Below are 27,039 nucleotides of genomic sequence, written 5' to 3' on the forward strand. Positions count from 1 at the left end.
AACCCAGGAGCCAATTCTTAAAGCTAAATAGTAGTTAACGCCGACTGGAACGACAACAGTTTAGGGACAGGATGCGCCTGATGGAACAAGGCCTGAGTGGGGAGTCAGCGGTTCTCTGCATGTCGTAGGACTACAATTCCCATCATCCATGATCATTGCGCATGCCCGCTGGTGCTGATGGGAGCTATAGTCCAACGGCATTTGAAGGCCCAAACGTTCCGCATCCCAGCAATAAGCCCTGCTTCCCGTAATACGCATATTCGTCCCCCCCACTGCCCTTCAAGCTCCCGCCTTCCAATAAACCAGCAAGCCAATCGGCAGCCTAGAAGGGTTTGAAAAGAGGCGGACCGAAACGGCTCCTTCCTTATACGCATGCGCTCCGCCCGCGCGAGTCCTTGCCAATCATACTGCCTGCTGCGCAGCCTCGGAGCAGTCGCCTGCATCCGGGTCCTTCCTGCCGTGGGGCGCCAATAGGGAGGAGTAGGAGAGAGGCCGGCGCGCGCGGGCCAGCCTGGAGGTTGTCGGGGGGGAGGGGCGCCGTATTGTGCGAGCTGCAGAAGGAGCCTCAAAATGGCCGCCGCCGCCACCTCCTTCGCCTCTTCCTCGTCGTCGTCGTCGTCGTCGTCTTCCTCCTCCTCTTCTTCTTCTGCCGCCGTCGCCGCCAACGCCTCCTCGGCCGCCGGCACCCCGGGCCTCAACCCGGTGCCGACGGAGAGCAAGAAGATCATGGAGCTGCGCGTCATCGACCTCAAGTCCGAGCTGAAGCGCCGCAACCTGGACGTGGCCGGCGTCAAGACCGTCCTCATCGCCCGCCTCAAGCAGGTCAGGAGTAGCGGCGTAGGCCGCGGGCCCGCCCGAAGCAAAGCCTCGGACGGGGAGGGAGAGAGAGATGCCTCTTGAGGGCCGCAGTCACGCCCGCCCCGCGTTCTCGGCCTTTTCCTCTCCCTTGCGGCTACCTGCCTTTCCAAGGCCGCCTCCCGCTCCCGCCCGGGCGCCGCCGCCCTCTTCGGAGGCCGCCGCCGCCTCCTCCTCTCCCCCGCGGGTCTTTCCTCTTAACCGCCTTCCTGCGAAGAAGCGCGGCAGGCGGAGTGCAAAGAAATAAGGAAGGTTTTCCTGGGCCCAGCAAAGATATCTCTGTTTTCCCAGGCGGGTTTTTTTTTAGGGGGGAATGTTAATAAGTATTTATTGAAGGTTACGTAGGCATTTTCAAACTTTCATTTTAAGTTTTTAACGCTGTAGAGTTTGCTTGGTATGCTGATTGTTTTACACCTGTGCTGGACCTGTACCCTGCTTTGGGACCGGTTGTGATGAAGAGGAGCCTTTAAGTGCAACTGGTCAAACAAGTGAAATTAATCGGGGGGAAAGGAAACCGCACAGGGCCCAACCCAGCCAAGGCCTGTTGATCTCCGTAGTGAGGGGGAAGGAGCCCCGTGGAGTTGAGCCTGAGCTCAGCCTTCTCCCTTGCATTTTAGCATTTTTCATGGTGACGTACGTTAATAGTTTACCTTCCAAGATCCTCAGGACAGACTGCATGGTGGTTATGTCTCTCTCACCACACATGCACATTTCGTTCTCACAACACCCCGTGAGGTAGATTAGGCTGACAGTAAGAGACTGGCCCAATGTTGTCTGGGGAGCTTCATGGCTGAGTGGGGATTTGAACTTGTTTAGCTCGGCCTGTCAAACCGTTACTCCACATTGGCTGCTGAGGGTAATCATATATGTCTGGATCGACACTAAGTGAATGTTTAGGCTTTGTGAAGCTGTCTTAAAGGACAGGGTCCTGTTCTGAATAGGGTTGCGCTCCCTGTAAAATATTAGGTGTGCACCTGGGGGGGGGGAGGATTCCTTGATCCTTTTTTCTCACTCAGGTGGCCTCAGGAGCCCAGAGTGCCTTCTTCCAGCTTCACTTCCTTTGATGGCTGAACAGGGATATCCTGGCCACAGTGTTTCAGACCTCCTGACTGGGGCTCCCCTTAAAGTTTCAGTAACTTGGCTGCTAGAATTTAACCAGTACAGTCAGAATAATTCAGGTGATACTTATTTTGAAAGATCTACATTGACTGCCCATTTGCTTCTAAGACTAGTTCGCCACCCAAATTCCTGAAGTAGCACTTTTTCTCAAACTAGCCTACCCATGTCTTAAGAACTTTTGGAGGGGCCCGGCTCCAGGTACGCTTTTTAGTAGAGATACATTATCCTTCTACAAATGAAGTACACTACCCTTTTACAAATGGGACAGGTGTTTTTTTTCCTGTGGCAGTGTCCCAAATTTGGAATGCCTTTCCTATGGAAGTACACTTGATGCCAGCTTTAACACCAGGTGATGATCTTTCTATTTGCCCAGGCATTTTAGATTATAGATTTTTTTAAAATGTGTGATTCTGTTTTTATTTGTTGCATTTTATTTCATTTTTTGATGGTTTTAAATTGTATTTTTATGATGTGAAATTCATTCATGTTTTGTACACCACTCTGGAATCTTTTGATGAATGGCTGTTAAGAAATATTTGAAATAAATAAAAGAGTAAAATTATGTTAATAAATTAGGGTTTAAAAGGCCTACAGTGGCTCAGTGTTCATATAGCACTTAGAAATTTTAAGTGCTTTGTAAATAATTAGCTTATGGCTACAACCCTTGACATACTTAAGAAAACAAGTTTGCACTGAAATCCATAAACCAGTTACCTTGCTTCATGATGGTTTTGGTATTTCGAGTGAATGTAGTGAAAGTGCTGCTAACCATGATTGCTGTTAAGTGGACTTGTCAAACTTTTAATTTGCAGGCTGCAGTGTACCCTGTAGCACCCCCATTTCTTCACAACAAATATTACTCAATTTGTTAATGTCATAGTTCCCCAGTCTCAATTCTTTTGTCCAGGGACATAGAGCAAGGGTAGACCTGTAGACAGTGTTTATTTAAGAACATTTTTAACCTACCCTTCGTTGATGATCAGTCCGGGATGGGATACAGCAAAACAAATTAAAATTTCAAATGAACTGTTTAATCCTAAGTAGTAGTAAAACACCAGTTAAATTAAGATAAATAATCCTCCTTTCTAACAAATGCAATACAAATTAATCAGTTTACAGCTAGCAACAAAAACACAGCACAAGACATATCTTGGAGCACAGGGCATGCCACAATCACGGCACCACCACAGAAAAAGCTCTTGTATAGATGTACGCCATCTGGATGGTACAATCAATCAACATGTGACAGAAGTGAACTGAAGCTCAGTGGCAAGATGCACCTCTTACCTTTGCACACAGGTCCTGTCTTGCATGCAAGCTCCACATGAGTAAATTGCTGTTAGAAGACCAAATCAGATGTGTCAGGTAGCCAGGTCCAGTCCTTCTTTCCCCTCCTATGCATGTCCTCTGCTTTCCATTGTCTGCTCAGAACTGCAACTATTTAAAGTACTACATTCAGCTCTCTCACTGGGCGCAGGTGTCTAATGACACAGGTATGCTTGCACTTCTTGTTTTGATTGCAGGGAATGCTGGTGTATCCTTTGGTACTAACAACATTCCTGACTGTTCCATGAAGTAAGGACTTACCCTCCATCCATGACAGTGTTTGGGCTGTCTCTGGGTCTGTTATATCCAGGCATAATAGTTTCTCAGAACAGTCAGTCAGCTGTATGCGTTTATAAAATCTTGTTTATGTTTATTCAGAAGTGATGTGGGTGGAATATTTTCCAAAAGGGATTATTTCTAGTGCTTCATTTTTCTGTGGAAAAGATTCTTTTTCATGTTAATTGGTAACAATGAATTGTTGCCAGTTGCAAATAAATATTAGGCAAGTTTGGCAGTTTCAGAGTTATTGTTTACTAAATGCAAGTAAAATATGCTAAATTAGACCATTTTCTAGGGTAGGGGTGTGGGTACCTGTAGCCTTCCAAATATTTATGTACCCATGCTTAGGATTATAACCTTATATTAAGTTGTTCTCCAGTTGAAACTGAAAAACTGGGATTTAAGCTCAGCTAAGGTGGACACATAAGCATTTATTAACTGGAAACTTGCCATGCTGTGCCATTATTATTATCATCATCATCATCATCACTCTATAGTACCCTTCCTCTTATAGGAGGAAGGGCATTATAAGGTGGTTTTCAGCGTAATAAAATTCAACCATAACAAATCAGTTAAAATACTAAACCTACATAAGTGACACAAAAAACCACCTAATGTTGCAGACCATAATACTCATACTGTTGGAACTCCAATTCCAGTTATGTTCTGGGAGGAAGCCATGTGTTTTCATTCGACAGTTAAACACTGACAGCCGAACTTCCCTGGGAAGGAAATTCCACAGATAGGAAGCTGCCACTAAGAAGGCTGTGCCTTGTGTTAACCACACTGCAGACCATGCATGTTCATGGGATGATGAGCAGAGCCTTTGCTGCTGAGCTCAAAGCATGGGCCAGCAGTTATGGGAAAAGGCGTTCCTGTAAGTAGTTTTGGGGGGGGGGAAGGTGATCAGGGCTTTGTACACTAGTACCAACAACTTAAATTGGGCCTGGTAGTTCACAGGCAGATAGTGCAGTACTTTAAGGATTGGTGACATGGGATCCCATCTTGCTGGCCTGCTAAACAGCCTTGCAATGGTATTCTGCAACCAGCTGCAGCTTCTGGACTGTTTTCAAGGGTAGCCCCACTTACTGCTCATAGTCAAAACATGTGGTTGTTGGAGCTTGGATTGCTTCAAGCCAGGTTACCCCGCTCCAGGAACCTCTCATAAGCCTGTTGTCAAATCTGTACAGATTGTCACACTATAGCAGGGTAAAAGTTGGCTGTCTGATTCCTCAAAAATACTTTACTACACATCAGCTGCAGGTGTGTTCAATTAAATGTTTTAATTTTCTTAACAGTGGTGAGGATTGCTTAATTATCTTTGCATATATATGTATGGTCCAATAATCTTTGTTCCGTTATTCATGTGATTGTGAGTGGTGTCTTGCATTTTCCTCAAAAGTTGTACAATTCAGTGTGCCTGTCTTGTATATTCGAGCATGCTTAAGGAGTATAGTATGAAGTGTTGTTCCAAAAGGAACATGAAAGTAACCAAAACATTGAGTGCATTTCAGAGTGCATTATGGCCCAGCTTTCTGTTGTGCAAATAGGTGTCATGGTACCCATCTCTTCTCATAGTCATAGCAACAATCAGTTTTAGGGGAGGTGATTGTAGTATCAGTGGCAGAGCACAATGCTTAATTTGGTGAAAGTCCCAGATTGGATCTCCAGCTTAAGAGGATATTGGGTCACACTTGATGGTGAAAGACCTCTCTCTGCCTGAGTTCCTGGCGACCTGTTGCCTGTCGAAGGGGACAATACTAGACTAGATGGACCAGTAGGCTGACTTAGTATAAAGCAGCTTCCTATTTGGGGTGTTGCTCCTTTTTCAAACTCTATGGTATTATTTCTTCCTAGCTTTCACTCTTGCATGTGAACACTGCATAAAACTTTACAGTGTTTCTCAAGCTGAAGTAACTGGACAAGCCTACGCTTGTGGTTCATAACTGCATTTGGTTAAGGTGTCCTGTTTTCCACCGAAGATAAATTGTATAAGCCAATCTACTTAGCAGATTTGCTTGGACTTAACAGAGTTAAAATTCCCTGAATTTCAGTGCTTTGGTGTAGTGGTTAAGGTGTTGGAGTACGACCTGGGAGACCAGGGTTCAAATTCCCACACAGCCATGAAGCGCACTGGGTGACCTTGGGCCAGTCACTGCCTCTCAGCCTCATGAAAACCCTATTGATACGGTCGCCATATGTCGGAATCGACTTGAAGGCAGTACACACACATGGTGTGTGGGCCTTTTCTTGTAAGGGCCTGTTGTGAAGGGTGCTGTGTATGGGCTTTCTTCCATTATTGTTTAGAAAAGTTTTAGGTGTTTGGAGTGAAGAGATTTGAGTATCTCGGCCGAGGTGTTCAGGGTAAAGTGTGTGTTTGAACTAAATCAAGACAAACAGGCAAAATCTGGTCACTTTTCCTAGACTGGTCCTCTTACATTTCAAAATAAGAGATTTATCTTCTGTTAGGTTGGCGGTGCAGTTACAAGTGAGGTTGGCATTTGCCAGACAATTGCTTCTGTTTTACTGCCCTGTTAAAAACCTGGGTATCCCATGTTTAAAGCATTAAAGAAATGAACCTGAAAACAAGTTCAGTTTGAATACATTGCCGAAATTGAACTAATGTACTGTAGCCAGAGACGGAAGGTTTAGAGGCTGGCAAACTTTTTACAGCTTCTGCATTAAGCATATGGTTTAACCCCCTTGTAATTATTACATTTAATTCTTTAACAATGCAGCTAAGCTATAAGTACAGTACATTTAAAGTTAGTACTGTAATGCGGCATTACTTGTGGTTCATCTTCAGAGTTTGAGTTGCACAACTTTTAGTAAAAGACTTTAGTGGTTCTGATCTTTTCATCCAGCGACCTCCCTTTTTTTACCATTTGTACATTCAATAGTTTATGTGACATTTACATACTTAAATCATGTTGCACAACTACTAAATGCATTTGTAATACGTTATGTATGAAATGCATAATGTGGGCCACACAACCCGATTTCCTTATTTATTTAAGGTATTTATATACCTCTTCTCAGGTGGACCTCACAGAGTGGTTTACATTACAACATATATAAACACAGAATAAAACCAGATAAAAATTTAAAATCAGAAATCAGTTATTTAACTGCGTCAGAAAGATATTGTCTCAATTGCCTGCGTAAGCCTGGTGATGTAGAAAACTTGTCAGCAGGTGTTTAAAAATCAGAATAGAAGGTGCCTGCTGACACTCCACAGACTGAGCCAGTGACAACAAAGGCTCAGTTTCTTGTTGTTGTCAGAAGAGCATCGCCAGCGTGGGGGATGACCAATGTTGTTCCACCAGATTATCTCAGTGATCGAGCTGGGATATAAGGTTTAGGTGGTTCCTAAGGTCCAAGACTTCATAAATGAATACAAGGACCTTGAGCCTGGCTCTGTAGTGGATGGGTAGCCAGTGCAGATGTTTTATCAAAGGTGTCACATGTTGTTGGCCGTGTGCCCTGTTAGTCTGGCTGCCACTTTCTGCACCAGTTGGAGCTTCTGAACTAGTCCCAAGGGCATCCCTACATAGACTGTATTGTTATAATTCCGCCTTGGGGTTACCAACACTTGGACAACAGGGGTTATGCTACCCCTGTTTGGGAACATCTGTAGCTAGTGAACCGGACAAAGCTGGTAGAAGGCTCTCCTAGCCACAGAGGACACTTGAGCCTCTAGTGACAGAGATGTATCCAGGAATACCTGCGAGCTATACACCTGCTCCTTCAGAGAGAGTGTGACCCCATCCAGAACTTTCCTGTCTCCTGGACACAGAAACAACCCACCCAAAGAGCCTCTGCCTTCCTAGGATTTAGGAGTCTGCCAGTGCATTCAGATTCCGATCCAGAGCTTTCACAGCCTCTTCTGATTAAGATATTATAGAGAAATGTGTGAGGCACTCATGACATCTTGCTCCACAGCTCCTAATGACTGCTCCCAGTGGCTTCACATGCATGTTAAATAACACCGGGGAAAGGTTAGCACCTGCGGAACCCCATAGCACAAGTGCCAAGGGGCCAAGGAGTACTCACCCAGTGCTACTCTCTGAACATGGCCCTGTAGATAAGAATGGAACCACTGTAATATAGTGCCCCTGATATCCATCCTACTGAGTCTGTCCAGGAGGATGGTCAATGCTGTGTGATACAGGTAGGCCAAAACATATTTTGCACCATAGAGGCATATGAATGTTATTTTTAAAAAAATACTGATTAACCTCTGTTTTGAACTTTGGTGCCAATAAGGAGCTGGGAACTGTAGTAGTAATGGGGGACTTCAATTACCCCGATATTTATTGGGACAAATTCTGCCAAACACAGCCCCTCCAAGAAATTCCTGATTGTGTTGGAAATAACTTTCTCCTACAGAAAGTGGAGGAGGCAACTGGAGGATCAGCTATCCTTGACTTGATTCTAACCAACAGATATGACTTGGTAGATGAAGAGGCAGTTACAGGAACTCTGGGGGAAAGTGAGCATGCTATACTAGAGTTCTTGATTTTAAAGGAAGTAAAAGCTGAGAGTAGCCATATGCATGCCCTGGACTTCAGGGAAGCCGATTTTAATAAACTCACAACAATGGTAAGTAAGGTTCCGTGGCAAGTGACCCTAATGAGAAAAGGAGTCCAAGATAGGTGGGAGTTTCTTAAAAGGGAAATTCTGAAAGCTCAGTGGCAAGCAATTCTGTCAAGAAAAAAAGGAGGAAAACAGCAGAAGAAGCCAATGTGGCTTCACAAAAAGCTTAGAGGTGGACACATACAGGAAGTGGAAGGAAGGTCAGACCACAAAGGAAGAGTACAGACAGGGAGCACGGAATTGTAGGGATGGCGTCAGGAAGGCTAAAGCTGAGAATGAGCTGAGGTTAGTGAGAGATGCCAAAAGCAACAAAAAAGCTGTCTTCAGGTACATCCAATGAGGATGGCAAAATGATAACGGATGACAAAGAAAAGGCAGAAGTGCTCAACTCCTACTTTGGCTCAGTCTTCTCCTGAAAGAGGGGGTATGACCCTCCTGAGAAACGCGAAGTTGAAGGGGCAGGATTGCAGTTTGAGATTGATAGACAAATGGTTAAAGAATAGCTAATCACTTTGAATGAGTTCTGATCTTCAGGCCCTGATGCATCCTAGAGTATTGAAGGAACTGGCTGAAGAACTCTTGGAACCACTGTCTATTATCTTTGTGAAATTGTGGAGGATGGGTGTAGTGCTAGATGACTGGAGGAGGGCTAATGTTGTCCCTATCTTCAAAAAGGGCAAAAAGGAGGAACCTGGGAACTACAGACCAGTCAGCGTGACATTAATCCCTGGGAAAATTCCAGAGCAGATTATAAAGTGGTCAGTCTGGAAGCACCTTGAAAACAATGCAGTGATTACTAGAAGCCAACATGGATTTTTCAAGAAAAAAATCCTGCCAAACTAATCCTATCTCATTTTTTGATTGGGTAACCTACCTAGCTGACTGGGAATGCTGTGGGCATAATACAGTGCCTTGCAAAAGTAATCAGACCCCTGATCAATGCTCTCATATTACTGAATTACAAATGGTACATTGTAATTTCATTCTGTATGATATTTTGAAACACTGAAACTCAATCAATTAACAGTGTGATGTGGTTGCAAAAAAAGGCAAATGCTATTTTAGGCTGCATCAACAGAAGTACAGTTTCCAAATCGCGCGAAGTATTGGTTCCCCTCTACTCAGCACTGGTTAGGTCTCATCTTGAGTACTATGTCCAGTTCTGGACACCGCACTTCAAGAAGGATGCCCACAAATGAACAAGTTCAGAGGAGGGAAACAAGGATGATCAGGGGACTGGAAACAAAGTCCTATGAGGAGAGACTGAAAGAACTGGGCAAGTTTAACCTTGAGAAGAGAAGATTAAGGGAGACATAGTAGCACTCTTCAAGTTCTTGAAAGGTTGTCATACAGAGGAGGGCCAGGATCTCTTCTCGATTGTCCTAGAGTGCAGGGCACGGAATAATGGGCTCAATTTACAGGAAGCCAGATTTCAACTGAGAAACTTCCTAACTGTGAGAGTGGTATGACAATGGGACCAATGACCTAGAGAGGTAGTGGGTCTCCAACACTGGAGGCACTCAAGAGGTAGCTGGACAGCCACCTGCAGGGGATGCTTTAATTTGGATTCCTGCATTGAGCAGGGGGTTGGACTTGATGGCCTTACAGGCCCCTTCCAACTCTGATTTTATGAACTAGTAACTAATTGTGCTCAGGCTCACAATTGAAAAGAAATGACACAAAAAGAGAAGAATATTGGAAGGGAGACAAAAAAAGCAAATCTGAAGCATGAGTTCTTGAAAGTTAAAAGATTTTTTGTAATGACCCACCAGTTCACGGCTGATACTCTATCATATACGTTGTGTTACAGAACCATTGGGGGGATTTTTTTAGCCCAGTCATTATAAATATGGTGCAACATGTCATGTACTATATTGTTCTGGACTCAATACAGGGTGCCAGGCACTTCAGGAGACACTGTCCAGCACATCCCTCTTTCTTCCCTCTTAAGCTCATCAGTCATCTGAGCTCTGCAAGTCTGTTCAGTTTTCAAATAATGAATATTTACTACACATACATTTCTTTTTCATTTGAAACCTTGTCCCTGGAAATATATGGACTGTAGTTGTCTCTAAACAAAGATATTATGCAGAGATAGACATTATGGGTGGCCGTCCTAGGAGTGTGTAGCCTCTTGCTCTAGACTTCTGATGGCATTGCTGTTAGCTTCTTGGACACTCTCAAACCCCCTTACGGGATTATGATGCATCCAAACTCAGAGGAAAGCAATGGTAAACCACCTCTTACCATGAAAACCCTATGAATATATTATACAAAATGCAAAACAGGATAGTGCTGGAAGATGAGACCCCCAGGTCAGATGGCACTCATTGAACTACTGGGGAAGAACAAGGGACAAGCATGAGTAGTGCTGTGACTAATGATGCAACCAGGTCAAAGCCAAAAGGAAGCCCAGAGGCTGATACGCACAGATGCGAAAGGAGAGTCCGGGGTTGTATGATGTACACAAGAAACATGGAATGTGCGAAGCATGAACCAGGGAAAATTAGAAATTGTCAAGCAAGAAATGGAATGCATCAACATTACAATACTTGGTGTGAGTGAATTAAAATGGATGGAAATGGGACGTTTTCAATCAGGCAACTTCAAAATATTTGATGCAGGAAATGAGAAATTAAGAAGAAAGGGGTTGCTTTAAGTGTGAAGTTATGCAGCAAAAGCAATTAGGAGCTATAACGCAAGGTCAAAGCGAGTGATACAAAGAAGAATATAAAGAAGAAATAAATCACCAGGAACAGGCGGCATACCAATAGAGTTACTACAAGCTACTTAGACTGAATCTGTCCAAATTTTGACAAAAATTTGTCAACAAATATGGAAAACTAAGCAATGGCCCACAGACAGGAAGCGTTCCATATACATCCCAATTCCAAAGAAAGGGGATCCCAGGGAATGCAGTAATTATCGAACTATTGCCTTAATATCCCATGCAAGTAAAGTAATGCTCAAGATTCTACAACAAAGGCTCTTACCATATATGGAGCGAGAAATGCCAGACGTCCAAGATGGATTTAGAATGGGAAGAAGCACCAGAGATCATATCGCAAACATACGTTGGATAATGGAACAGACCAAGAAATTTCAGAAGGAAATCATCCTGTGCTTTATAGATTACAGCAAGGCATTTGACTGTGTAGATCATGAAAAACTATGGAATGCTTTAAAAGAAATGGGTGTGCCACAGCATCTGATCGCCCTGATGCACAACCTATACAATGGACAAGAGGCTACTGTAAGGACAGAATATGGAGAAACTGATTGGTTCCCAGTTGGAAAGGGTGTGAGACGGGTGTATTTTATTACCCTATTTGTTTAACCTATACGCAGAACATATACAGAAAGCGGGATTGGACTAAGATGAAGGAGGTGTGAAAATTGGAGGGAGAAATATCAGTAATTAAAGATATACAGACAATACCATACTCTTAGCAGAAACCTATAATAATTTGAAATGAATGCTGATGAAAGTTAAAGAGGAAAGCACAAAAGCAGGACTACAGCTGAACATCAAGAAGACTAAAGTAATGACAACAGAAGATTTACGTAACTTTAAAGTTAACAATGAGGATACTGAAGTCTAGGATTATCAATACCTTGGCACAGTCATTAACCAAAATGGAGACAAGAGTGAAGAAATCAGAAGAAGGCTAGGACTGGGGAGGGCAGCTATAAGGGAACTAGAAAAGGTCCTCAAATGCAAAGATGTATCACTGAACACCAAAGTCAGGATCATTCAGACCATGGTATTCCTGATCTCTATGTATGGATGTGAAAGTTGGACAGTGAAAAAAGCAGATAAGAGAAAAATCAACTCATTTGAAATGTGGTGTTGGAGGAGAGCTTTGCACATACCATGGACCGCAAAAAAGACAAATAATTGGGTGTTACAACAAATTAAACCAGAACTATCACTTGAAGCTCAAATGATGAAACTGAGGTTATCATACTTTGGACACATAATGAGAAGACATGATTCACTAGAAAAGACAATAATGCTGACTTCCGGGAAGGGTGACTTCGCTTGTGCCTGCTTTTGAGACGGGCTCCCGCCTCAAAAGAAGCTTATTCAGATATAAATCAGTCAGAACATTTTTTTTTTTGACTGATGAAATTTCTCCCGGGCAGGGAGAAACGTAGAGATCAACCTCAAAAGCCTGTTTTTGTTGGGAGGACTGGATTTCATTAATTTATGAGAAAAGGTCCAGCCAGCAATGCCGGACGGACTTCCGAACAAGCTCTATCTGATTAATGCGATACGTTTATCTTTTCTTCAAAGAGAAAACGGACTAACAGGCAAGCACCCTTCTTTCTATTCTTTTTTTGCTTGGTTTAAATTGTTGCAGCAAAAAGAGATTTGTCAAATGAATCAGCTTTAAAGAACTTCTGGGTGAGCTATAACTCTTCTCTGTTATTCACGAAATTAACAGCTTATCTCTGTTTCTATTGCAAAAAGCTGTCCTGGAAGTGCATTCTAAAGATATAAACAGAAGAGGGATTTCTATTCCGAGGAACATTATATTGTCTGGGACTATTCTCTTTTTGGTCTATTTTATTTTGACGAATCTGCTTCTTCACGACGCCACTAACTGTTTTGATGCTGGGAACTAAATTTGTTTTGTGTTCTTGAACATAGAGAGATAAGGCAGGCTGCTCTGTTTATACTGTGATGTCATCAAGCCTGGAATATTAACCCAATTGTTGCTGAAATAAGAAGTGGTTCTTCTTTATTTTTGTTTTGTTTTCGTGGTTTTAAAAATGGCAATCAAGAAAGTGGCTGAGAATCTGGAAGTAATTATGTTTCAGAAAATAATGGATGAGATTGAGATAATGAAACAAACCCTGCGACAGGGCAGTAAGGAGCTGAAAATGGAACTGAGCAAAATGACGCAGGAGCTTAAAGAAATAGGGGATCCTGTGAGAGGAGAATGAGATCAGAGATGAGAAAAGAAAAAATAAAGGGAAGATACAAGCCCTGGAGATTGGAACAAATGTGGAATTGGAAAAAGATCTGGAGTTTATGGATATTAGAAATAAAATCTACTGTTTGGAATTTAACGTTATCTCTGAAGAAATTAATGAAGATATTAGAGATAAAGTTATCAATGGCTTGGATAATCTTCTGGACTGGAATGACGTGATGGAGCTTGATATAGAGAAAATCTATGGAATTAACTGCAGCCATGTGACAATGGAAAAACTCTCAAGAGATGAGCCAGTGCATTTTGTAAAAAAGAACACAGATATGACTTTACAACAATATTTCAGCAACTTATTCAGAATTGATGGCAAGAAAATATTTGGGATAGAGGAAATTCCCATCAGACTCTTACTATATGACTATGGCTATGACAGCAAGATTATTATGGAATACTGATAATGGAAGATTGGACACTGAAATTACTGGACTTAACAGGACTATTGAAGATGGAAGATGGAATTAATATGGATAATGGAATAATGGCTATTGAAATTATTGGACCTAACAGATTTTGATGAGATGGATTAATCGATATGTTTATTTGGACTATGGTTATGACAATAAGATTATTATTATTAACGAGATGGATTAATCGACATGTTTATTTGGAGAAAAATTGATAGATATATTTCTTAAAGAATTGAAACCTCTCTTTGACTTTTTGTGGAAAGAATAAAGTAATGTTTATGAGATTTGATGATTAATTAAGATAACTACTGGAGGAAAGTGATTTTATAATATAATTTAAGAGACAGGATTGTTATATATTGTAGATCTACAACTGATTTGATCTGCGACAAATGGGAAGTCAATATTTTATTTTTTTGTTTAATCATTTTTGTTTTGTTTTGTTTTTTGTCTTTGAATGTTTTATGATTTTGTTTTGTATGTTTTATGAAAATTTGAATAAAAATTATTGTAAAAAAAAAAAGAAAAAGAAAAGACAATAATGCTGGGAAAAACAGAAGGGAGTAGAAAAAGAGGAAGACCAAACAAGAGATGGATTGATTCCATAAAGGAAGCCACAGAACTGAAATTAGAAGAACTGAACAGGGTGGTTTATAATAGATGCCACTGGAGGTCACTGATTCATAGGGTTGCCATAAGTTGTAATCGACTTGAAGGCACATAACAACAACATCATGGGCAAAGTTGTCAATTAAATAAGCAGTGTGCCATATAATGTTTTCTAAATTGAGATTTTGTCATTTGACCTGTTAAAAACAAATTGACCAGTTGACCAGTCAATAAATTGTCAGGAATTTTAAAGCATTAAGATTGTTATTACAAAATTTTTGTGCTAGATGATTTGATCCTTCTAGTTGCAGAAACAAGTAAGTTCACCGTTTTGAAGCAATGGAAGAATTTTAAATTTATAATAATATTTTAAACAACGTTGAATAAGGTTTCTTAATCATGAACAATTCACTGAACAGTTTTTCTCTTTATTTTTTATCCTGGTACAACTGGTTCAGCCTATAGTTAGTTTAGAAAAATAAATAAATAAATAAACCGTGAATCATAATAATAATAATAATAATAAATTTTATTTTTCAGCTGCCTATCTGTCCAGGTTAGGGGCACTCTAGGCGACGAACAACAAGAATAAACACAGTACATATACATATCAACATAATCAATTTTAAGCTAAAAAACCATCCGTTAATTCAGTTATAACATAAAATTAATCTGTCCCAATCTTGTAGGCCTGCCTGAACAGCCAGGTCTTCAAGGCTCGGCGATAGCTGGACACGGAGGGAGCATGTCTGAGATCGAAAGGGAAGGAGTTCCAGAGGGTGGGGGCCACAATAGAGAATGCCCTCTCTCTGGTCCGTACCAGCCTAGCTGTTCTCACTGGTGGGACCGAGAGAAGGTCTTGCGAGGCTGATCTCGTCAGGCGGCACAATCGGTGATTCTGGAGGCGTTCCTTCAGATATACTGGGCCGAAACCGTATAGGGTTTTAAAGGTCATCACCAACACCTTGAATTGGGCCCGGTAGACAACTGGTAACCAGTGAAGATCTAATAATACTGGGGTGATATGATCCCAGCGACGGCTATGCGTAATCAAGCGTGCCACCGCATTCTGTACCAGCTGTAATTTCCGGACCGTTTTCAAGGGTAACCCCACGTGGAGCGCATTGCAGTAGTCTAAGCGAGAGGAGACCAGGGCATGTATCACCTGTGGGAGCAGGTGAACAGGAAGGTAGGGTCGCAGTCTCCGTATCAGATGTAATTGATACCAGGCTGCCCGGCTCACTGCTGTAATCTGAGCCTCCATGGACAGCTGGGAGTCAAGTATGACCCCAAGACTGCGGACCTGGTCCTTCAGGGGTAAACTTACCCCATCAAGCATCAGGTCAGTAATTCCTAATTTCCTTTTATCTCCCACAAGTAATACCTCAGTCTTGTCGGGGTTCAATTTCAGGCTATTCTCTCCCATCCATCCACTTACAGATTTCAGGCACTTGGACATGGTGTTCACAGCCAACTCCGGTGAGGATTTAAAGGAGAGATAGAGCTGAGTGTCATCTGCGTACTGATGGCACTGCAACCCAAAACTCCTGATGATTGCTCCCAGCGGTTTCACATAGATGTTGAATAGCATGGGAGAGAGGATAGAACCCTGTGGCACTCCACAATGAAGAGGCCAAGGGTCTGAAACCTCATCTCCCAATGCCACCCGTTGCTGCCTATCCGAGAGATAGGAATGGAAACACTGCAAGACAGTGCCTCCTATTCCTAATCCCTCTAGGCGATTTAAAAGGATACCGTGGTCAACGGTATCGAAGGCTGCTGAGAGGTCAAGGAGGACAAGGAAGGTGTATTCACCCCTGTCCAATGCCCTCCTCATATCATCTACCAGAGCGACCAAGGCTCTTTTCCGTTCCATGACCAGTCCTGAAACCCGATTGGTATGGATCTAAATAATCCGTTTCCTCCAAGTGTGTCTGTAACTGCGCAGCCACCACCCTCTCAATCACCTTGCCCAAGAATGGTAAATTAGAGACTGGGCGAAAGTTGTTTAACTCTTGGGGATCCAAGGACGGTTTTTTTAAGATGGGCTTTATTACCGCTTCCTTGAGGCCTGATGGCATTGCACCCTCTTGCAAGGATGCATTCACCACCGCCTTGATCCCCTCGCCCAGTCTCTCTTTACAGCTCATGATGAGCCATGAAGGGCAAGGATCAACCAGACAGGTGGTTGGCTTCACAGTACAGAGCACCTTGTCCACCTCCTCAGAGAGAAGAGGCTGAAACCGATCCCAACAGGAAACTAATATCAGCTACTAAAGACCAAGAATCAGTTTTTAAAAGACAACTGTTAGAAGCAAACATCTGGCAGGTAAATTTGTGAAGCATTCAAAGTTCCATGAAACTTAACCCTAATAAATTATCATTGAGGAATATTTAATTTATTTATTTATTTGATTTATATACCATCCTTTCTCCCACTAGGAGTCCAGGGCAGCAAACAAAAGCACTAAAAACACTTTAAAACATCATAAAAACACACTCTAAAATACATTAAAGCAAAACGACTTTAAAAAGCTTTGAAGACATATTTTAAAAACAGGTTAAAAAATTGCTGTTTTTTATTTTAAAAAAGGCTTAAAAACATATTAAAAAGCAATTCCAACACAGTAGCAGACTGGGATAAGGTCTCAACTTAAGAAGCTTGTTGAAAGAAGAGGGTCTTAAATAGGCGCTGAAAAACAGATGGCGCCTATCTAATATTTAAGGGGTGGGAATTCCACGGGGTAGGTGCCGCCACACTAAAGGTCCATTTCCTATGTTGTGCTGTGAACGGACCTCCTGGTGAGATGGTGTCTTCAGCAGGCCCTCACCTGCACAGTGCAGTGATCGACTGGGTATATAAGGGATAAGACTTTGTCCTTCAGGTATCCTGGTCCCAAGCTGTATAGGGCTTTGTATACCAAAACTAGAACCTTGAACTTGGCCCTGTAGCAAATGGGCAGCCAGTGCAATTCTTTCAGCAGCGGGGTGACATGTTGGCGATACCCTGCCCCAGTGAGCAGTCTTGCTGCCACATTTGCATCAGCTGCAGCTCCCGGATCAACCTCAAAGGCAGCCCCACATAGGGCACATTACAGTAATTGAGCCTAGAGGCTACCAGTGCATGGACAACAGTGGGCAGGCTATCCTGGTCCAGAAATGGCCGCAGCTGTCTTACCAGCCGAAGCTGGTAAAAGGCACTCCTAGCCACTGAGGTCACCTGGGCCTCTAGCAACAAAGATGGATCCAGGAGCACCCTGAGACTATGGACCTGCTCTTTCAGAGGGAGTACGACCCAATCCAAACCAGGCAACTGACCAATTATCTGAACTTGGGAACCACCAACCCACAGTGTCTCCATCTTGCTAGGATTTAGACTCAGTTTATTGGCCCTCATCCAGCACCATCGAGTCCAGGTAGTCGTCCGGGGCTTGCACAGCCTCTTCCAATTCAGATGCTACAGAGAAATAGAGCTGGGTATCATTGGCATACTGCTAACACCTCATCCCAAATCTCCTGATGGCCGCTCCTGATGGCTTCATATTGATGTTAAACAGCATGGGGGACAAGATGGTACCCTGCGGCACCCCACAGCACAACTGCCAGGGAGCCGAAAGGCAATAACCTAATGCTGTTCTCTGAAAACGACCCTGGAGATAGGATCGGAACCACTGTAAAACAGTGCCTCCGATACCCATCTCACCAAGTCAGTCCAGAAGGATACCTTGGTCTATGGTATCAAAAGCTGCTGAGAGATCAAGTAAGAGTAACAGGATCACACTCCCCTGTCCTTCTCACGATAAAGGTCATCCATCTGGGCGACCAAGGCCGTTTCAGTCCCATCACCATCACCCAGACTGGAACGGGTCAAGATAATCTGTTTCATCCAAGAGCACTTGGAATTGCTGCGCCACAACCCTCTCAGTCACCTTCCCTAAGAAGGGGGTATTTGCGACCGGTTGGTAATTGTCGCAGTCAATGGATCCAGGGTGCACTTTTTCAGGAGTGGTTGGATCACTACCTCTTTCAGGGTGGCTGGAACCATTCACTCCCGCAATACCATGTTGACTACCCCCTGGATCCACTCGGTCAGACCCCCTCGGCAAGCTTTAATAAGCCAAGAAGGGCAAGGGTCAAGAGGACACATTGCTGGCTGCATCATCGCAAGAACCATGTGTATGTCATGAGGCCGCATCAACTGAAACAGCAGACTTGCACTGGACACCTCATTGGGGACTACAGTAGATGTGGATGGGGCATCAAGACTGCTACGGAGGCAAGCAACTTTACCCTCAAAGTGGTTTGCAAGCAATTCACAGTGGGCCTCCGAAGGATCTAAAACTCTATTTCCTGGAGTTGATGTCAACAGACCCCTGATAATACGGAAAAGCTCCACCAGACAGCTACTTGCGGATGCGATGGAGGCAGAGAAGTGGGCCTTCTTTGCCGCCTTCACTGCCACACAGTAGGCATGGTTATGATGTTTTACTCGTGCCTGATCAGCCTCACAGCATGTCTTTCGCCACTTGCGCTCTAGCCGTCGTCCAGCCTGTTTCATTGCCCTTCGTTCACTGGTGTATCAAGGTGCAAACTTGGCCCTACAGTGCTGGAGAGGGCGCTCGGGGCAATCATGTCAAGAGCCCGACGCTCCTCGCTATTCCATAGTGTGACAAGGGCTTCAACAGGGTCACCTGCTCTATCTACTGGGAACTCCCCCAGGGCATTCAGGAATCAAGTGGATTCCATTAATCTCCAGGGGTGGACTATCTTAATCTGTCCACCACCCCTGCAGGGAAGGATTGGAGCTACACATGTAAACTTCACCAGGAAGTGATCTGGGGTGACATCCACCCCCTCTATCTCCAGACCACCCCTTCTTCCATCTGGAGCAAAAACCAAGTCGAGTGTGTCCTGCACTATGTGTTGGGCTGGTGACAACTTGAGACAGCCCCATGGTCGTCGTGGAGGCCATGAAGTCCTGAGCCCTAACACTAGAGGCAGCCTCTGCAGAATAACTTCCGGACTGCACCTGTACAACAGGGATAGGTTTCACAAGATGCAGGGCTACTTCAAAATGTTAGCAATTCAAAGAAGCCAAAGTGTCAGGTGATTGATAGATGGGTGGTCCTGTCAAGGTTGGCCCATTGGGTGGGGGAAGATAAAGATCTGACCTGGTGGGTCAAAATGGTTCCCCATCCCTTGCTTACAGTGTCTGAACTGATAAGTGACTCACCAGAAAGAGTGATCTTGTGGTTGCAGTGAGTAGATTAATGAAGATCCAGTTGTGGCAGCTGTGAAAAAGGCAGTTTGCATGTTAGGGTTCATTGGTAAAGGGATTGAAAATTAAACTGCCAATAATATGCTATTATACTCATCTATGGTGAGATCATACTTCGAATACTCTGTATGTTCCTGGTTGCCTCATCTAAAAAAAAAGTTTATTGTAGAGCTGGAAGCAGGCCAGTGAGTGGTCAGGTCAGGCATGGGCCGAGGACCCCTGCAGCTCAGAAGGGCCCCTTCTAAATCGATAGGCTTGGGCTGGGAGGGTGGAGCTCCTGCTTCACAATCTGTGCCAGCATTGTGTCGTGGGGCATGGTTTGCAGCTTGGGGTAAGGGGTTGACACTCCTGCCACCATCTTGAATGATGGTAGGTATGCGAATGTTAGCACTCTGACGTGGTGACTCAGGAGGCAGGGTGGCCAGGCTTGTTTAAGCCCATGTTGGGGGGTATCATAACCCTGTGCCAAGGGCCTACTCATCCCAGGTGCCAGACCTGGCTGGATGAAGTTCCTAAAAGGGCAAGTAAAATTATCATGTGGCTGGAATAAGTCTCCTATGTGGAGAGGTTACAACATTTGAGGCTTTCTAGTTTTTTTTAAAAAAAATGAGTATGTGTGGACATGCTAGAGTTGTATAATATTATGCAGGGTGGAGAGAGGTAAATAGAGAGAAGTTTTCCCCCCTTTCTTATAATATCAGAACCCTGGGTCATCCAATGAAGGTGCAAGTTGAAAGATTCATGGCAGACAAAGGGAAGTACTGCTTCACATAATGAGTAGCTTAAACTGTTGAATTCACTACCACTAGATTATAGTGTTCGTCACCAACCTGGATTGCTTTAAAAGGGGTTTAGATACTTTCTTGGAGGAGGGCTATTAATTATTGTGTACTGCTATCTTTAGTATTTGAGGTGGTATGCTCTAAATGCTAGTTGCTGGTAACCACAAGGCAGGGTGAGCAAGGCTGTTACCCTCAAGTCTTGCTCATGGGTTTCTCCTAAGCATCTGCTTGGCTGCTGTGAGAACAGGATGCTGGACTAGAAGGGCTTTTGGTTTAATCCAGCAGGGCTGTCCTTATGTTCTTACGTAGAAATTAACTAATTGTTTAACAATGCAAGTTAACCAACTCAAAGTTAATCATTTGTGTTTGAAATAGTCATGGAGACAAGTTCTCAAGGCGAGGCTTCCTTTAGGTTTACTTCTTCCAGCTGGCAAAATACATGTTCAGAATTTTTGCCAGTGCTGGTAACAGGTCTTATCTGGTTGGTTGGTGGTGTAGTTGATGACATCTAACCTAATAATAGAGAGCCAGTGTGGCGTAGTGGTTAAGGTGTTGGACTGCGACCTGGGAGACCAGGGTTCAAATCCCCACACAGCCATGGAGCTCGCTGGGTGACCTTGGGCCAGTCACTGCCTCTCAGCCTCATGAAAACCCTCTTCGTAGGGTTGCCATAAGTCGGGAGCGACTTGAAGGCAGTACACATGCATACATACCCTAATAATACATTTGTAAATGCAGATGTTGAATTCAGCCTTCAGGTCTAAGGTGACAAGGCAGTTCCATTCAAATGTATGGAGCTCAGTGGTGTTATATGTTCCATTTTTCCTATGTGTGGTTGAGTGAAACAGTTCCCTCTTATAGAGCAATTTACTGGGTTCATGTTACGGTCCCTTGCATACAATGTTCTTTTCTGTTCTTGGAATCTGCCCCAAGCACTTCATCAGAACTTTGCAATGTGAGTTAACTCCATTTTGCAAAGTACAAAGCTTAACTTGAAGTTTATTATATGAATGCCAGAGCTAAATGACAATTGATGAAAATAATGTTGCTATAACAATCCTGCATTTTTGTTCGTTAGGCTATCGAAGAGGAAGGAGGAGATCCAGATAATATTGAAATAGCTGTCTCAGCTGATACTCCCAACAAGAAACCAACCAAAGGAAAAGGTTAGAACTTCTGTGAAAGTAAACTTTTTGAAAATGGTAATGTTGGTCAAAGAATCCATTGCTTAATTTTAAAACAATTTTCTGCAAGAAAAAAAAATCTTGATATTTGTTGAGAAGCTTAGTAGCTGTTATCTTTGTCAGGATCACACTAGTCATTCCTTTCTAGCAGGGATGACTAACTTGCAGCTGTCAGATGATACAGGATGCCAGCTGTCATTGGCCTCAGCAAGCCTGGCCAGTAATCGGAAGAGTTGTCAGCCAGCAACATCTGGTAGCCACCCCTCTTTATCGGCTCAAAATTTAAACTTTATTCTTTTTTTTTAACTCAAAAAGCAGAGATATCAATGCAGTTAGTGGTTCAACTGAAATAGTTTGAAATTGTTCTAAATGTGTTTTCCATTTTTATTTTATTCAATCTCTGTTTAAACAATACTTGAGACAGCTTAAATAAATTAATTGTAGAATCAAATGATAGTCAGTATTGTTTTTTCAATAGCAAATAGCAAAAGGAACATAATATCATATACGTAGTTTGTGTTGTGCAGTAAAAGATAGATGTTTGCTTAGTTGAAAAATGACTCGCTAAACTGGAAAGATGCAGAAGCACAGGTACTGAAATATAAATTGCCCATTGCTAAATCAAACTGAATGTACTGAGTGCTTTTTCAGATGAGCATTTTGAATTCATAGGGATAGTGTTCAGTGAACTGGGTTTTCCAAAAGATTTTGAAACTACCAAGTTCACCTAATACTGTATTTATTTATTTATTTGTTAAATTTTTTATACCGCCCCACTAGCATAGCTCTCTGGGCGGTGTACAACAAGAATACAAATATATAACAATAAAATTCCATAATATAATACAACAAAAACATAAATAAAAATAATAAATCAGAATCAATTACAGCAAACTTAAGAACTAAATTAAAATTAGATTAAAATGCCTTGGAAAAGAGGAAGGTTTTAACTTGGCGCCGAAAAGATAGCAATGTCGGCGCCAAGCGCACCTCATCGGGGAGACTATTCCACAGTTCAGGGGCCACCACCAAGAAGGCCCTAGTTCTTGTTGACACCCTCCGAACTTCACTATGAGTCGGAACTCGGAGGAGGGCCTTCGATGTAGAACGCAGTGTACGGGCAGGTTCATATCGGGAGAGGCGTTCCAACAGATATTGTGGTCCCGCGCCGTATAAGGGTTTATAGGTTAAGACCAACACTTTGAATCTGGCCCGGAAGCATATTGGTAGCCAGTGCAAGCGAGCCAGGAGAGGTGTTATGTGCTCAGACCGCTTGGTCCTCGTTATTAATCTGGCTGCCATGTTTTGCACGAGCTGTAGCTTCCAAACTGTCTTCAAAGGCAGCCTTACGTAGAGCGCATTGCAGTAATCCAATCGCGAGGTTACCGGAGCATGTACAACTAATGTAAGGTCCTCCCTGCTCAGATAGGGACGTAGCTGGGCCACCAACCAAAGTTGGTAGAACGCATTCCATGCCACCGAGGCTACTTGAGCCTCAAGTGACAGGGAAGGATCTAAAAAGACCCCCAGACTACGAACCCGCTCCTTTAGGTGGAGTGTAACCCCGTCCAGGACAGGGTGTATATCCACCATCTGATCAGAGAAACCACCCACCATTTGCAGTTGGCATCCATTCATTGTTACAAATCAACTTATGAAATGGAAAGTTTTCTGTAGAAACATTAAGCATAGGGAAAACTTCCATTTTCCTCCCCACATCATTGATAATGTGAGTGATCTAACCCCACAGGGACAGGGACTGTTGGTGTGTGTGGAGGGGGATAGCTGCCTGTTCTTAGTTGGCAGTAGTGTTGGATTAACAAGCAGCTTGGAATACTTGGCTGTGCCAGTTTTTTGGTCAGTAAACAAAATGAGAAACATCAAGCTAGTTAAGATGCATATATTTTAATTTCAGTATTATTGTTGCATTTATATTCCACCTTTCTTCCAAGGAGCTCATTGATTCTGTCTCTTTATTGCCCTCACAACATGCTTGTGAGGTAGGTTAGGCTGAGAGTTGGTGACTAGTCTAATGTCACCCAGTGAGGTTCATGGCCAAGTGGGGATTTGAACCCTGGTCTCCCAGGTCCTTGTCCAACACTCTAACCACTACATCATACAAGATATATACTCTGATATGTATATATAATTGACACTCATCTGTTGAGGAACATGAATATTCTACTCTTGTGGAAACCTCAACCTCTAATAGAAGTTTTGGATTAATTTTGTCTAATTTTGATTTCACATCATAGTTTGGGGGCAGCAAACATGGTGCCCTCCAAAAGTTGTGGACAACTCCTATCTGCTGTAGGTAGCATGGGCAGGGGTCATGAGAGTGGCTGTTCACAACATCTGGGGGGCAATCCATCTCTTAGACATGGACTTTGCTGATGTAGAAATAGCTGGTTTTTGGGATTTTTGAACCTTCTGGTGACGTGGTTCAGATGTAAGGCTAAACCAAGGTGTGGAACTGGATCCAGCCTTGTAGGCCACATTCTTTTCTCCTCTTACCTAAGTTTGACAGGTGGTAGGGGCTTCTCACTTGTCGGTTGCCTGATGTCACAATATCAAGTGATCTGTTTTTGCCAGTGTGATTTGAAATCAAGCTGTGCATGAGAAGGCACAGTGTGCAAAGCACCGACAATCAGCTGATTGTCAGTCTTGCAAAATTGCATGCTCAGGGCTTTATGTGCATCTACATCTTTTCTTGCCCCACACTACCAGTCATAGGGCAGGTGGTTGTGGCTTGGCCAAAACAGCCTCACAGGCCACATGGGGTAGTCTGATGAGCTGGAGATTCCCTACCACTGTGCTAAGCCACAGACTGATGCAACCATAAGGTGATTAGAAGCATTCGTTTCTAATGAACCGTTCAGCATGATGCAGGCTTGTCAATTAAGCGTGTTCTGAATACCTTTCTGGGTGCTTGACATGAATGTTAGCTGTTGCAGAGTCAGGCATGTTATCTATGACACCTTTCAAAGGTGATAGGGTGGGTTTTTGTGTTTTTTAACTCCCAGGCTTATGCTGATAACTTTTCTAGAATCTGATGTGTCAGCTGTCAGCTTTTTTTTATTTCTAGACTTCTTCAGAGCTAGAATCAAACGTTTGGGAAAGCATCATAATTGCTTCTGATAAGAGAAGGAAGTGGTATATAAGAATTGCTGTAGCCATCTTTTTAAAGCTGTTCCAAATAGAACTGTCACAGTCACAAACATGACAGTTGAATGGAGGGGAATTAAATTACGAAGGAGAAAATATCCTGAAATAAAATACCTCAACGAAAGCAAAGGAACAAAATAGAATCCCACAAAATGCTGCTTCTCCTCTCCACTCACTCCCCTGGGAGATCAAATTGTAAAGATACATGTAAAGAAAATACAAATTGGAGCCATGCCTTACTGGTGATAGCACCTGTATAAATGTAAATGGAAGAATATTTAATGGGCCTGAGAATAGACTATGGCTAACTATGAATGAGCAGCATGCTCATACCACTGTACTGCTTCTGCTACAACAAACATGAGCCTTGCCTTGCTATGATGTGTGAGCCAGAGGTTGCAGTTACTTTCTGAAGAAAGTGTTCTTAGCTTCCCAGTTGTGGATTGTTTGTTGAGAATCCATGAGCGTTGGTTTAACATTGTGGTAAACTAAGGCTTATGGTTTGTTGCTTGTACTAGGGAAGGAATGTAGCTGGAATGATCCAGCAGTGTGCAGTCACACACTGTGATAAGCATGGTTTATGGCTTAGATGCTCACCAGCTCAAATCCTGCACTTGATAGATAGCATATAATTGCAGAACACTAACAATCTAGATTAAGATTTATGGTAGCTGGACCTCCTCTTCTGTCTCTCTCCCACCTCACCCCCTGAATGTGGATGAGGCTTCCTGCAGTATTGAATGTGTTAGTGATATGGGTTGTTATTACTTCTGTGTTGTGTTTTGGGGAGGGGGCTGGGACATTGGTTCGTTATTGATTAGTTGGTTTTATGGGGTACCTTATACCCTGAGGGCTTTTCTGAGCCTTCTGGTAAGATGTACACTTGAAAAATAATGAATACAAAATCGTCATTAGTGTCTGCTGTCCTTTAGGTAAAAAGCAGGAAACAGATGAATTCAGTGGTGATGTTTCCGTGGAAGACGACTCCTTGGTCAAGGTAATATTGTTGAGAGAAATAAAACTGGGGGTCCAGTCCTGAGTGGCCTTAGTAGGGAATAACCCTCTTGGATTAATTGAGACTTCTGAGTATTCAATGGGTTGTCTAACTAAATCCTACTCAGAGTGGACCTTTTGAAATTAATGGACCTAAGTTAGCCATGCCCATTAATTTCAATAGGTCTAGGACTAACACTGGATACAGCCCAAATGTTTGCACAGCACACTAGATAATAGCAATGAAATGTCAGGTCATTCTCAGTTCTGAACAAGAACTTCAGGGGACTCTTAAGCCACAGTTGATATTGATCTTGCAGTTCATTGCTGTTCATTATGGGTTGCGTTCTCTTGTCCCATTGAGTTCATCTTACTTAGTCTGTATACAGTCCTGTGTGACCTTGCATGACAGCTGTAATACAGCATTAATGGGTAAGTTATCAGTCATGGAAGCATGAACTTTTTCCTGATTTGTTAGTTAGGTTAGTTAGAATCCTAACTTTAAAGGCAACTGAATACAAGAAATTGTCCCCTGCTATATAAAGTTTAAGTGTTGTTCATATTGAAAGGAGAGTGAATTGGAAGCTCAAGATGCAAGTGACCAGGATGGAAATGATGAACTGAAAGACTCTGAAGAATCTGCAGAAAATGAAGAAGAAACGAATTCTAAAGTGTTGCCTCCTGTAGACGAAAAGAAAAGTCATTCAAAGCAGACAGAAAAGGACTTGGAAAACCAGGTATACTGCAAAAACTGTTATAAGCAGATAATTAGGACAGCATCTAAAGCATTCCTATCAACATTTGTCCTGTTTAGTTGTTAACAGGAGATAGCAACTGTTGTATTCTGTAAACTAGAAATTGTTGTATTCTGTAAACAGTCTCTTGCTGTAGTCATCTGGTGAAATGATACTTTGACATTTATATAGGATCCCCATAAATCCACATGCCTCCTTGCGTATGGTGACTACCTCTCCCATCTTGGGCAAGTGTCTTCCTCTGCAGCAAAATTCCCCTTACTGCTGCTGTTGCATTCTGCAAAAGCCAGGCCAAGGGAAAGAAACTACACCTCCTTTCCTTGGTTGAAGGGTAAGGGGTGCAACTTTACTCAGGATGGAGCGATGGTGGAAGCGAGAAAGGACTGGGCACTTTGTCTCCATTTGTGTATGTGCACATCTACTGCCTCCTATTATCCCCTGTGCAATGTAGGTGTTGATAAATGGAGCTGTTCCATGCCAGGCCATACACCTCTCTGCTGCTGTGGTGGTTTGGTCCAGAACTGGGCATGTGGTTCTAACTTGCAAAGCAGAGCCTATTGGAGGAAGGTATGCACTCTGGCAGCCAACCTGTGATTACTAGTTTCATTTTCGTGAATTGGCCAGATTCATAGGAGGACAGGAAGTGCTTGGGAGGATTGCTTCCAAGACAGGTGGGTAAATTTATTTTAAC

The 27,039-nt window shown here is 43.0% G+C and overlaps 1 protein-coding gene across 2 annotated transcripts in view; it reads left to right on the forward strand.

The window, feature by feature from the left end:
- Window positions 1-375: 375 nt before the first annotated feature.
- Window positions 376-27,039, forward strand: part of SLTM (SAFB like transcription modulator) — a 52,227-nt gene continuing 25,563 nt past the window's right edge. Inside the window, exons 1-4 of one of the 2 annotated variants that reach the window (XM_061595186.1) lie at window positions 376-822; window positions 21,330-21,417; window positions 25,533-25,597; window positions 26,163-26,330. In XM_061595186.1, the coding sequence (XP_061451170.1) occupies window positions 571-822; window positions 21,330-21,417; window positions 25,533-25,597; window positions 26,163-26,330 (573 nt within the window). In that variant the 5' untranslated portion in view covers window positions 376-570. The remainder of the gene's footprint in view (window positions 823-21,329; window positions 21,418-25,532; window positions 25,598-26,162; window positions 26,331-27,039) is intronic. The other variant, XM_061595187.1, reaches the window with a different exon arrangement.

Source organism: Rhineura floridana, chromosome 14 (genome assembly GCF_030035675.1).
Source record: "Rhineura floridana isolate rRhiFlo1 chromosome 14, rRhiFlo1.hap2, whole genome shotgun sequence".
NCBI classification, from domain to species: domain Eukaryota; kingdom Metazoa; phylum Chordata; class Lepidosauria; order Squamata; family Rhineuridae; genus Rhineura; species Rhineura floridana.